This window comes from Lemur catta, chromosome 11 (genome assembly GCF_020740605.2).
Source record: "Lemur catta isolate mLemCat1 chromosome 11, mLemCat1.pri, whole genome shotgun sequence".
NCBI classification, from domain to species: Eukaryota; Metazoa; Chordata; class Mammalia; order Primates; family Lemuridae; genus Lemur; species Lemur catta.
The window spans coordinates 44,444,818-44,459,292 of NC_059138.1; the positions used below are offsets into that span (position 1 = coordinate 44,444,818).

At 32.0% G+C, this 14,475-nt stretch overlaps 1 protein-coding gene across 5 annotated transcripts in view; it reads right to left on the reverse strand.

Annotated features, from left to right (window-relative positions):
• The window catches only part of HGF (hepatocyte growth factor), a 66,839-nt gene that overhangs the window by 9,774 nt on the left and 42,590 nt on the right, over window positions 1-14,475 (reverse strand). For 3 of the 5 annotated variants that reach the window (XM_045564492.1, XM_045564491.1, XM_045564490.1), the window contains exons 10-13: window positions 12,261-12,388; window positions 10,913-11,011; window positions 7,289-7,391; window positions 4,546-4,679 (exon numbers count right to left, since the gene is read on the reverse strand). In XM_045564492.1, coding sequence (XP_045420448.1) covers window positions 4,546-4,679; window positions 7,289-7,391; window positions 10,913-11,011; window positions 12,261-12,388 — 464 coding nt within the window. The remainder of the gene's footprint in view (window positions 1-4,545; window positions 4,680-7,288; window positions 7,392-10,912; window positions 11,012-12,260; window positions 12,389-14,475) is intronic. The other 2 variants (XM_045564494.1, XM_045564493.1) reach the window with 1 other exon arrangement.

A 14,475-nucleotide genomic window follows, 5' to 3' on the forward strand; every position in this document is an offset into this window, starting at 1 on the left:
CCAGATGTTAGTAAAAAAAAAAAAGTATGGCAAAAAGAGAACACTGAAAACTACAAATTAATTCTAACTAAAACCTCATAACTTACTACTTTTTCATCTCTACTGGGGTTTAATTGCTGCAAAGAGAAAGGCTTGGAAGATGCTAGGATTTGGAAACACTTATGCAGTAATAAATGAGACACAAGACATTTCCTGGAGCTTAACGTTTGACTATTCAGAATTGATGGCACAGAGTTCAGTCAGACACTGTTTAGACCCAGATGGTTGTTAATCCCTGGAAATGCCCTGGGCTCAAATAAACCAGCAACAAAACAGCAATGGCATATGGATGCAAATTTGATTGTTATTTGTAAGGATAGGTAAGAGAATTAATACATGCTTATTTGTGTTCATTTTCCAGCTCTAGATATTTTAAATGAATAAGGGTAAAGGTGAACATAGAAATTTTATCATTTCCCTTTCCTCTTAGCTTATCCTGGAGGAGGGTTTTGTTTTAGAGTCAGCTGAGGTCAGTATTTTAGTTCACAGTACAAATTAAGATTGAGGCAGACTATGGTAATGAAACTTTCAAGGATATTGTTTTTTCCACTCAAGTCAATTGCTTGAAAATGTTAAAGTAAATAAGTAGATATTTATTTCTTATGTTGTGATGAGAGAGACTAAATTATTCATTCTAGCCTTAATTGCATATTTAATCTCTTATTTCTAAGCATTAAGCTAATAAGTAAACAAAGTGCTTAGTTCATTCTTGCATCTTACTAAAATATTTAAAGTTTTAAAAATTTATAGATATTATAAATGTGGGGTTTTAATAATTAATAGTAATACATACATATGTTTTGCTTCCTCTAATCTGATATTTCTCACACTTTAGAATAAGCTGAAATACCATTTAAAATCAGATTTCTAGAGCTTCTAAGCAGGTGGCTAGATTCTGAATTTTTAAAAAGCGCTCTAGGTTCTTCTGTTGTATACTTTGAGCAAAACTTTGAGAAATTGCTCTCTAGGTCTTTTCCATTTCACTATCAAATACTATTCTCATCTCTCTTCTTTTACTTACCCAACTATTTCTGCATTACTCATGTCTGAAATACAAATCTTATTTGGTATTCGTTCAACTTAAATTTAAAGAAGGAAAACATGTCAATGATACATGTTTTACCTATGGAAAAGTAGATGTGTGTGCGTGCATGTGTGTGTGTATTTGTCTGGCCTCAGAACCAAACATGAATACAAAGAAATTTTTCTTTTACAGTATTCTTAAAGTTTCAATTTAAATTCAAAACTCCATGAACAGCACATATTTCTCCAGGCACAAATCTATGTTCCCATTCTCATATTATGTATTAATATTAATATATATCTATTACATGATTATTTTGCTTTATGGTTGTTTATATAAATGTCTCCCCTCTGGAGTGTAAACTATTTGAAGAAGTGGTGTGTGTGTGTATTTATATTTTTGTATACCTAGCATATTATATAGGGCTTTGCACACAATAGCAGAGCAATAAAATATAACAAATGATTGAATAAATAAAAACAGAGATGGAAGGTAAATTTTTGAGTGTGTACTATGCAACACTGTTCATAATTGCCAGCTGCCATAGGTACTTTTATTATACAATATTACAAATACAGAAAATGAGTCATAAGTAGGTTAAGTAACTTGCCCAAGGCATTTATAAAGTGATGAGTCTGGAATTCTTAGAAGTCAGAATTGATACTCTTAACAACTACCTCAGTAGTTAATATTTTTCTAAGATATACTAAGGGTGTGTATATACACAAACATAGGCATTTCTACATTTTTATGTTTGCATATTTGACAAGCTTAGAATATGAATATTATTTTGTAAGCATTTTAGAAAAAAATGAATAAAAACCTTCACATGTTTTGTAAAAGAAATAAATGTACAGTGTGAAAATGATTTATATAGTCTCTGCAGTTATATAAATAATAATAAATCAAATCTTCTAATGATAAATTTTACTACCCTTTCACCAGGGAGAAAATGTAAATAAATCCTGGCTATAAATATTAGTTGGAAAAATGACTGCAAAAATCTTTATTGAAATTAATGTTTGGTATACACTGAAATAAAAATGAGTTATCTGCAATAGCATTTAATCAAATACTAGAAACACCATGAAGTCTTTCAACAGCAAATTACCAACTTTTAGTTTAAAAATATTAGTTGAAAAAAAATTTTGAAAACTTTTAAATTATGAGAGCCCTGTCTCCCTTAGTTAGGCTTATAAACCAAATCACAATGCCCTGAGATTCCTTGGGAGCATTTTACTCTAAACAATACATATGTGCTAGATGGAGCTGCTGTGAGTTTTACAAATCTGTAATTCTGTAGAGAAAACAATATAACCTGTTTTATAAGCCAGATCACTGACTTTTTCTTTCTTCCTAGATCACTGTATATTTCTGTGAGCCTCCATTATTCTTAATCAGGGAGACTTCATAAAAAGATACAGTGATGTAAAACTAACATTTAGGAAAAATTCTCCTTAATCAGTTTTTCTTTTCTTTTTCTTTTATTTATTTATTTATTTGTATAGCATTCTCTGTACAGGTAGCCTTGTTTGGTTTAGTGTTAAAACATGAAAGACATCTTTGCTGGGAGAACATTTTCAGGGCCTATGCAAACCCAAATATGAGGAAAGTGTAGAACATTAGGAAAACACTATTTGAAAGGCTATGGTCATGGCTGGTAAAAATAGAATCATTGGAAATCCCATTTCTTTACAATTATACAAGGTATTTAATTATTATTATTATGAAGAAAATCCCAACCTATTAAAAATAGAGCCGTTCCGAGTCTTAATGATGGGTATATTTGATTAGCATCATTTTTAAGAAGTTTGTCTTTTTATGCTACAATTTCATGAAATGCGACTAGTGATTCTACTTAAGGTGAAAACTGCCTCTTTAATTTGACATACACTTTGGAAAAATATAGACTTGTGTTTGTATTTCATTTTGTAAAGCAATATTATTATCTCTCTTTTTAGGGTGGGTATTTTTGCTGCTACTCTCAAAGTACTTGCTACTACTAGCTTGTCTCACAAGAAAACTATTCTTAAAACAAGGTTCTTTGTGAACTTACAAAAGTACATTCTTTCTAAAAAGAAGGTAGTTTAACATCGTGGTTTGCTATAAGCATACAGCTATGATACAAGTGTAGTAAAATGATCTCTTTCTACTGACACAGCATTATAAAAAAGCTTTTTTACTCAATAACATGTTAAAGACATATTTCTATCTCAATACAAATTAATGATTCTCAGTGGGGGTGATTTTGTCCCCCAGGGGATATTGGCAATATCTGGAGATATTTTTGATTGCCAGGACTTAGGCAGGTGTGGTGCTACTGGCATCTAGTGGATAGAGGCCAACAAAACTACTATCCTACAATACACAGAACAGCCTCCCACAACAGAGAATTATCTAGCCCCAAAAGTCAGTGTGCCAAGCCTGAGAAATCCTGATGTGTATCAACAATATTATTACTTTTGATAATATTGCCAAACTGACTTCCACGCAGGATTTTCAATTCACCCTCGAAAAAGTAGCACAGTATTGAGAAAGCCTTATTACTCAAGCCCTCGCTAATATTGGGTATTATCATTTTATTTGCCAACATTATAGGTAAAAATGATTTCTAATGCTTTTTAAATGTCATTGTTTTCTTACTAGTAAGTTTTAATGTCTTTTCATTTATTTATTAACTGTATTCTTGAAGATTTATTTTCTTCATATTTCTCCTGAGTTATCACATCTTTTCCTTATCGATATGTAGGAGTTTTTTATATGAAGTATATAAGACATGCATTTTATATGAAGTATATCAAACATGTATTATATGTTTTACATATATCTTTTACTTTATAATATCCTTTTAACAAAGCCGTCTTGGATTCAGATGAGTGGGTGGAAATCTCCAGGCTCTTAGTCTTGTTTTAAAGAACTGAGAAGAACATTGTGGGGGTACAAATGTTTAGGTTGCATGTATTGCTTTTGCCCCACTCAAGTCAGAGCTACAGGCATGTCCATCCCTCAGGCAGTGCTCAATGCATGTGTGTATATGGTAGTAACATGCATTGGATATCGGCCATGTGGGAGGGTGGAGGAGGGGATGGGAATATTCACACCTCATGGCCTGACTTTTATGTAGTTTCTTAGTAAACTCATTCTCTGCAGTAGCAAGGTTCCCTTGAGTCTCCTCATTAAAAAAAAAAAAAAAAAAGAACTGAGAAGAAGATGAAGGCACCAGCATTTCATGTGTGTTCATGAGTCTTTTAGTGGACTGGGGACTTTGCTGAGAGAATGAGTGGTATGTCAGTGTGTGGGGTGCGTGTGTGTGTGTGTGTGTGTGTGTGTGTCCGTGTGTGTTGCTCTCTGGAGGGCATCCTCATTTGGGGATCAATTCCAGACCTCTGATATTATTTACAACTCTGATGAAGGTATCATTTTAGAGGAATTGCAGCATATTTAAAATATTTCACATGAAAAAGATGCCTAACTGTACTTACAACGAGAAATAGGGCAATAATCCCAGGGAATGAGAGGATTCCCCGTGTAACACCAGGGGCCGTGGGCATCATCGTCGGGATTGCGGCAGTAATTCTTATTCAGCTTGCTAGCATCTGGTTCCCAGAAGATATGGCTGCATAAACAACAAGCCTCAAACATCACAAGACGCTCACTCCATCCAAGAGAAACAACATACTTCAAGAAGATATAATCCTAGCACATTACTTTCAAAGCAGATCCAGCACAAACTTCTACTTGGGGTGAATTTTACTTATTTTGTTTGATCTCTATTTTGTTGCTGCTGTTGTTCTTACAGTTTGGTAGCACATTTTCTAACGTGGAAATATGGAAAGGGGGCTCCATGATTAGCATATGCAAAATGATGAGGGATTTTGTAACTTTGCCTCTATTTAATAATTATAGTGGAAGGTAACAATACCACTGCACAGAAATAAAGAAACATTGTCTAAAACATGCAGATGGCAAAGATCAGAATTATAAAATGCATGGAAAATACAAGCTATTGTAAAAGTATTTTTTCACATTTCATGTACAGATAAAGCATCACTAGCAATATGACCATGACAAAAAACAGGCAGATACACTGAAAATTAATAATAATGTGCTAATGAAATAATTAAATTCTAAAATTTTGCTGGTCATATAGTTACAAAATATGATTTTCTGACAGATAACTAACACTCAATCTTTCTAATTTATGTCTTAATTAAATTTATTACCAAAAAAAGCAAAAACATTATATGTTATTTTATAAGACCAAGCCCATTCACGGAACATCCATATTTACATTTACCTCAATAACATTAATGTAGTCAAATTCTACATGGCCACTCTGATCAAATCATGAAAATCAGACATCTAACTGAATTTATCTTGTGTTATTAATTACTATCATGCTTGAATATAATTAATATATCATTTTAAGTAAAATTGCAAAGAGCTTGAACATGAAAACTTGGACCATTTCCAGACCAAGGTTTATTTTCTGGAAAAACAAGTTATTTACAGACATAACCTTAGACCAATCTTATGAAGCAGACTTTAAGATTATGCTTTATTACATTTAAGGAAATTGAAATCTACAAAGGACAATTAATTTTATTTTCAAACACTTCAACATTTCAGCCTTTGCACTTGCTATTTCTTCTCTCTAATATACTCTTCCTCCTATACTTCTCTTGGCCAGTTCCTATTCATCATGTATGTCTCACCTAATGTCCCTTCCTTTAGGAAACATCCTGACCATCTAAGTCTGGGTAGGCACTTCTTTGCATTCCCATAGCATAAACTATGCTCTCTTTCATATGTAATACAGTCTTGGCATTTCCTGTTTGCTTGCATCCCATACTAGAGTGTGAGTTTCATGAGGGCAGAACTCTGCTGCTCTCTGAAGTCCTAGACTTCAGGTAGTATCTTCTAGCCACATGTGGCTAGTGAGCAATTGATATGTGGCTAGTCCAAATTGAGAGGTGTTATTAGTATAAATATATTCCAGATTTTGAACATGTAGCATGAAAAAGAATATAAAAGATGTCATTAATTTTTATATTGAATACATATTGAAACTTTTAAAACTTTAGATATATTGGATTAAATAGAAAATATTAAAATTAATTTTGCCGTTTTATTTTTATTTCTTTAAAAGTGACTACAAGGAAATTTAAAAGTACATATATGGCTTATATTGTGAGTTGCATTATATTTATACTAGAGAGCATGGCTTTAGAACTATCATATTTGTTTGTGAAATAAATTACTTGAAATGATATCATCCACTATTGAGTATATTTTGAAAGAGAATAAGGGATTTAAAGTAATACTGAAGCAAAGTGACTCTGAGACCTTAAATTCCTATCCTCATATAGAAATGTCTTCCATACAAGATTGTGGTGGTCAAATGACATAATAATTCATGTAAAGCAGCCATGTTGTAGCACTTGATCAAATGACACTTCTTTTTTATTTTATTATAGTGAGTATATTCAGGGATGTGCACTAAAAATCTGTTTTGGGTAACAATTATGTGTCATATTTCATTTGTAATTTTGTAAACACTATCACTATTGCTAGGGCCAAGTGGATGCTACCTTCTTTGTGAGTACGTCCAATATACAAATCTGTAATGCTCTGGAAGATGTATATTTTTTTCAATTTATATATACTTTCCTATAATTATTGTAAAATTTTACATATTAAAGCTACATGAGGAAACTCGTCTCTATAAATTTTTAGTAGTTAAGTGGATATTTTAATTATATATTGATATTAAAATGATCATTCATTGATTTCTCATAAACTGCTAATATTAAATATGAGAACATAATAATCCTCTAATATACACTATTCAAACACCAGATTTGCCACTATATTATATACTATCTTATTAAGTCATGTAATTGTTTTGTCAATGTGACCATGTCCTCCCTGAAGGTTGAAACCAAAACGTGCCTACTTACTGTTGATATTCCCCATGGTACCAATTATAGTACAGACTACATAGTAAATGTTCAATAAATGCGTGCTAATTTGAATTGCATATTCCAAAGTTTGCTACATGGAGAGACAATGTTATGATGAGTTGTATAGAAAAATCAATCTAGTGTTTTTATTAGCTTACTATGATACATAAAAGAATAGAAAGATATAGCAATGTATGTATCTGAATATACAATCTGTTGTTATCACTACATTCTATATATTGACATAAAGAAATTTACACACCGGTGTAAATCTTCCATGTTCTTGTCCCACATTGAACATGTTAGTCCAGATCTTGTTTTGGATAAATTGCCCATATAATTTTTGCCATTCCCACGATAACAATCTAGATGTAAAATACATGGAAAGAAGACTAGTGAATATTAGGGAGAATAAAGCAAAGCCATTTTTTAAAAACATATGAAATTATGAAAATCAACATAAAAATTAAAATGAAGCACTCTGAAATCTGTACAAATCAAAAGACTTAAATATCGCAAAGTATCTTTTAGTCCAATCTCTTCTTCATTGAAATAAGGGCAAATTCAAATATTACAAGTAATAATTTTTTAATTAAAAAAATGAGTGGCCCTTTGAGACACCAAAGAAATGCAAATTTTTAGAATAACATATATATTTCCCAATATATTATTCTGAAAAATTTCATTCCACATTAAAGTCAATAGAATAATATACCAGGCACATAACTTGTGTTTTGATTTTTGTCATTCATGACATTGACATTCTGAGTTACCCAAGCCAGCTTTTTTACAAATACTCTTTAATTTCAATTTGATTATTTTCTCATGAATAAAATCAAGTTATTTTTGATAGGAATATTTCACCAGTGATGCTTCATCCTTTTCAGAGCATTATATCCTGTGACATATGACATCACTGGTGATGCGTTTGATCACTTGGTTAAGTGGTATAAAGGAAAAACTTCTCTTTATATTTAACAAAATCTGTTGAGGACTTTGAGACTGAATAAACCTCCTAGTGCCAAAAAAATTTTCACAAAATGGCTTAGGCATACTTGGATGAAATTTGCATGAATCAGTTATTACTTTGCTGGTTGTAAAATGGTTATTTTGCTATTTCTAACATGTCTTTTATATTTATTAGTTGGCATATCGTAAATAAGATTTTTTCCTTTTCCCCTACCCCTTTCATTTAGGTATTAGAAGTAGAAGTGTTAGTACTGGTAGTAGAAGTAGTTATTTAAATGTGTACTTGTAGATTCTATTTTTATTCAATGTGATATATAATCTATTCCTGTTATTCATTTTTATGTTCAAATTATTCCAAATCTACCCAATGAAATCTGCTTTAACTGACTCCTGTGTCTCCTGTGTTTCTGATGACTTTGACAGTTTTGAGGACAATTGGTCAGGTATTTTGTAAAATGCCCCTCAACAGGGTTTATCCGATATTTTCGTTTTGATTAGATGTGGGTTACAGGTTTTTAAAAAGAGGAGGACATGATTTTCTGAACACTTCTTAATTTCTATTTCCTTTCATTTGATGCTGCTAGGCAATGTGTGTTTGCGTGTGTGGGTGTGTGTGTATTTACATCTATTTGTTATGAGTAACTACTGATTCCTCCTAATCTAATACCCAGAGTTCTTGCTTTCTTCCATTTCATTTCTCTATTTCCTTTTTCCCACAGTGAGAACTCTGACTCCAGGTACCATCAATTATTAGTATTAATAGTAAATTCCTTTCTTTACTATTATTTAATAGTATACCAAACATAATTTCATGCCTAGCTTTTTAAAAAAAATAACAATATACGTGAAAATTATCCCATATTAGTAAACGGAGAGTCTTCTTATTCTTTTTAAAAGTTCATAGCATTCCATTGTGTGGCTGTGCCAAAGTACATTTGGGTTGTTTTGCTATTACAGATAATGCTGCAATAAAAAAATTTTTGTGCATATGTTTTTGCATGTTGTTGGAGCTGTATATTCAGGTAGTGGCATTGTTGGGGCAAAATCTATGTGGTGTTCTTTTTTACATTCTAATCTTTTATCTATGTGGAATTTATTTTCAGATAGAGTACAAGGTGTGGATTTAATTTTATTATTTTTCTAAATGGTTAACCTGCTGATTCATTATTTTATTTTAAAAGTTCATATTTTACCCAGTGGTATATATTGCCATAGTTTTAATATATTTCCATATTTAGTTAGGTCTATTTCAGGACTTTGTGTTTCGTTCCAATTGTCAAGTTATTCCTGTGCCAGAACTATCCTATTTTAATTATAAAAACCTTATAAAATATTTTAATTTCTGATAGGGTTAATTTCCTCTACTTACTCCTTTTTTCAAGGTTTTGTTATTATACTTACATGTTTAGTTTTCCAGGAGAATTTTAGAATCAAAGTTTCATATCAGAAAACTTATTGACATATTTATTAATATCACATTAAATGTATGGATTAGCTTAATAAATTTCTATATTTCTTCTATAGGAATTGGTCTATTTAAGCTTTCTTTCTCTATCAGAGTCAATTCAAGTAACTTAAATTTTCCTAGTAAATTATCGTTCCACCTATATTTTCAAAGTTTTATATGAAGTTGAATAAAATGATCTCATATTTTCTAATTTTCCTGTTTTGATCATTATTATATCTTAATAACTATTATATATTTGTGCTTTCTCTCTTTCTTGATTCAGTTGTCTGGTAATTATTTATTTTGTTAATTTGTTAAAAAGAAATTATCCTTTTGATTTATTCACTAGTTCTACTCTTTTCTTTTTTCTCTCCCATAAATGTCTACTTTTATCTTGATTATTTTCTTTCTTATATTTATTTTGGTTTACTTTAGTCCCAGCTTTTTGAGTTGGAAATTTCAATCACTCGTTTTCATTATTTTAAGATATTGACATAAATACTTAAGGTTACAAATTGTCTTCTGTTTATTGCCTTAAGTATATCTTATATAATTTACTAAATGTTTTATTGACATTTTAAAAAATTCTGCCATTTCTATTGTCATTTTTCTTAACAGTGTTATTTAATATTCAGTGGGAAAAGCATTTGTATATATATACTAATTCAGATATTGTGAGATTTGAAAAAAGATTTCCAACTCATCAAACTATATGTGGAATTTACACCTTCTGTTAAATGAAGAACGATAAGAACAACATCCTCTCAAATACAGATCTGTGTATGTTTAGACATATATATATCTCTCTGTAACTATAGATATATATATAACAATGCATATATATAGATTTATATGTTAATATATATGTATAAAACAATGCATATCATTAGCTTGGCAGTATCATACAATGGCATAACTGTTAGTTTAAATTTCACAGCTAAATGTTGAATTGTCCAGCAGTGTGAATAGCAGGTCTTTGCCTCCTTCGTTTTTAAATTGTCCCACAGAGTCTAACACATTGTTGCATGTATCGAATATTGTTAAAGAATGAATCAAAGAGAGAAAGCATGAAATAATAAAAAGGTCATTGTAAGGAGAGTCAGATTTAATTCCAACTGAGCCAATTTGAGAATTTATGCAAGTTATTTAAATTCCACAAAACTAATTTCTTCATCTATTAATGATTAGATTTATTAGATAAGCAATGAACATCTACTAAAACTCTAGAATGGAAAACTTTTATATTTGATTATGTGATCCTTTTGTAAGTGATATATATATATGTGTATATATATATATATATATATATATATCTTAACACACCATAAGCTTATAAAACAATTGTTCTTGTTTCCTTCCAGCACTCACAAATTAACAGCAATTTTTCAAGTAATTGAAACAGAAACACAGAAGACGGAGCTGGTACCAAACTTCCTTTAATCATTGGTTTCAACTTTATTTTCAACTGACCTTTAAAATCTGCCAAAGAATAGTGAAATTGACTGAAAGGAGACTCATCCCCTCTTCCCTCTACAGCTCTATTTTCAGAGTTGCTCATGAACAATGGCACTGTGGAAAAACCCAAAGGATGGAAGTGTACATAGGACAATAACTCTATGAAATGGAGTTTAAATCAGGCTTGGGATTTGTAGGATGATTTAAGACTGATAGTGACCATGACCATCATAATTAAGTTTATGTGAAATAGAATATGATCATTTAAAAATTATAATTCAAGTTATTATACACCAACAAATGCACAGGGCTCAACCTTATTGTTAATTGTAAATATTGTAAATGATTTATTTTTTAAATCTATTTCAATCTGACTTTACTACCACTCCCTGAGACAGTTATTGTCAATGGTATCTATATTTCCAGATATGTAATGATTTATCCCAAACCCCACCACTACACATCAGCTCCACTGCTAACACCCAGGTCCAAGTCACTCTCATGTCTTGCCTGGATTACCGAAACAACCACTTCATTGGTTCTCCTGCTTTAACCCTTGTTGAGAATAATGGCTATTTTCCAGAATGCAACCTGAGTGATCCAGTTAAAACTTAGATCAAATCACATAACTTCTCTTCTCAGAGCTCTACAACAGAGTCCCTTCTCTTTCAGAGCGAAAGTGCAGATCATTACAACTCCTACAAGGACAATACAATTTAAGCCCAGTTGTCTAACTTTATCTCCTGCTACTCTTCATCTTGCTCACTCCACACCAGCTGTAGTGATGTGCTTATTTCTTTAACTTTTCAAGCACTCTCTCATCTCATTTCATTTGCATCTGCAGTTTTCTCTTCCTCGAACACTCTTTACATATATATATACAAGGTATACTCTGCTCCCTCATTTCCCCCAAGTCTTCTTTAAATGTCCCTTAGCAAGTAAGATCTTCCCTGACCATTAAAGTATAAAATAGCAGCACCTCTCTCCTCTAACTTTGGGATATTTTTGTCTCCACCACTTCCCACAAACTAACATAACACTCCCACCCTCATTTTTAGATCACTTGTTTTCTGGCTGCTGGAAATTAGCTCCATGAGGTCAAAGAATTTAGTTTTGTTTACTGATGTATCTCCAGTGCCTAGAAGTTTGCCTAGCACTAGCATACATGAAGGTAAATAAATAAATAAATAAATGTGAATGAATGAACATATAAAAGAAATCCAACTTCAGACTTGGTGATTTTGTTTGCTACCCAGCAAAGGCGATGCAACAAGAAGTAGATCTTTTGCTAGAAAATGCATCCTCCCTTTAGGCATTTCCTCTGAATTTAATCATGCCCATCCTGCAAAATGTCAGCTATTACCTTGTCCACTTGACACGTCACAGTTTGGAATTTGGGAGCAGTAGCCAACTCGGATGTTTGGATCAGTGGTAAAACACCAGGGTGACTCAGCCCCATCTGGATTTCGGCAATAATTTTCTCTTAGGTCCCTATTAAGAATAAGCATGTTAATGTAAATTGACTGAGTTTTTACATTGGTGCAGTCAGTCCTATTACATTTCTAGAATTTCAGAATGTATGCACGTTTATAAATAGAGTTCTAAGTTTTTGGACCTATGATAGTTATAACAATTTAGAATTCAGTAGACACAACTGACACTGCCCAATTCACTGATATAAATGCTGTCAGATGTTAGCAGTTTTTTTTTTTTTTCCCTTCCACAGGCATGGAGTTACATACAAACATTACTGCTTCATGAAAGAAAGAAACAGTACCACAGCAATCTTCTAACCATTCTCAATATTTGGACTTGTAATTGGTACCAGTTCAAAAAACTGGCCTCTTACTTGTTATATTTCTTGGCCCATCTATAATGCAGAAAAAACACGTATCTCTCTTCAGAAGAAAGGTTATTAATAGTCATTAACCATTCTCATTTAAAATGGAAGTTCAACCTATTCAAATATTTGCCACAAAAATAGCTATCTTTTCCTTGAATTTCGTATTTCTTTGATTTGTTCAATTTGCTGCATAGATATCTTTTTTTTTTTTTTTTTTTTTTTTGAGACAGAGTGTCACTTTGTTGCCCTGGCTAGAGTGAGTGCCGTGGCGTCAGCCTAGCTCACAGCAACCTCAAACTCCTGGGCTTAAGCGATCCTCCTGCCTCAGCCTCCCGAGTAGCTGGGTCTACAGGCATGCGCCACCATGCCCGGCTAATTTTTTCTATATATATTTTAGTTGGCCAGATCATTTCTTTCTATTTTTAGTAGAGACGGGGTCTCGCTCTTGCTCAGGCTGGTCTCAAACTCCTGACCTCGAGCGATCCACCCGCCTCGGCCTCCCAGAGTGCTAGGATTACAGGCGTGAGCCACTGCGCCCGGCCCTGCAGATATCTTTTAATTACAAAGTAGTTCTTTCTTGATTTAAAGAAGTTAAAATCTTTATAAATATTTCTGTAAAGTTAAGGCCTAATTATATAGTACAGAAAACCTAACTATAGAGTTAAGTTGTCAATGTAGTACTTGTACATGCTTCCTACCAAGAAAAAAAGTCTGTGCTAATATTTTGTGCACATAAAAGGATTTTGTTAGTTTTCTATCTTAATATAAGGTTCATATTAAATAAAATATGGAATTTATAATAAATAAAATATTTGAAATATTCTTTTTAATTTTAAGTTAAGCATGTACTTTCTTTTCATAGATCCTGGCTAATAATTTAACTAAATTGATATGCAATCCTATTGGAAACCACAGTTTTTGTATCACTTAGGTCCAATTAGAAGTACTACAATTTTAGTAGTACCCAGATGGACCACCAGAAACGGAGAAGTTTTTAAGGAAGAAGCTTGCTCTTGGTTAGAAAATCAACAAATAGTCTATCTGGTCAAAGCAGGTCCGGATACAAACTGTTATTTGAGGATATGAGGACATTGATTGCTAAAAGTTAAGGCCATTATATAGTAAATGCTCATTATTATAATCCATATTCAAAGTTTTAGCCTTCTTATAAATTTATTAACTAGAAGAGATGAAAAAATCTTTTTATTTCCTTTAAACCAATTTATACTTACGTTTTAAAATTTTATGGCTGTATAAATATGGGTATTAAATTTTGCACAAATTTGCAATTTTAGATGAATAATTATTCAGCTAAATCATTTTAGATTGTTAATTTAAGGAAAGATAATTAATTAAGTGAAAATCTATGGCTATCAAAAGTCTTAGTTTGGGTCCCTTTTTAAAACCTATATTTAGAAGCACCTCATTAATCTAGATTAAGAAAGAATGAAAGTCAGGGTTTGTCCAGATATTTTCCCTAAGGCATTACCCTTCATATGAAGAAAAAATTGTTCACAATTGCTAAAGTGAATTGATGATTTTATGATTCATGTAGATTCATCACCGAGGCAGGACTGTTCAGTGACAGTGTTTCAAAGACTGTCATTTGTAAGGAGTCTCAGTAATAGGGGAAGTGATGTTTCATAGAATTAGAGACACTTGACCAGCACATCCCCCCAGCCCTCCCCCTGCACCCACTGCTAGATGACAAATAGTAAATAGTCAATCAATATTC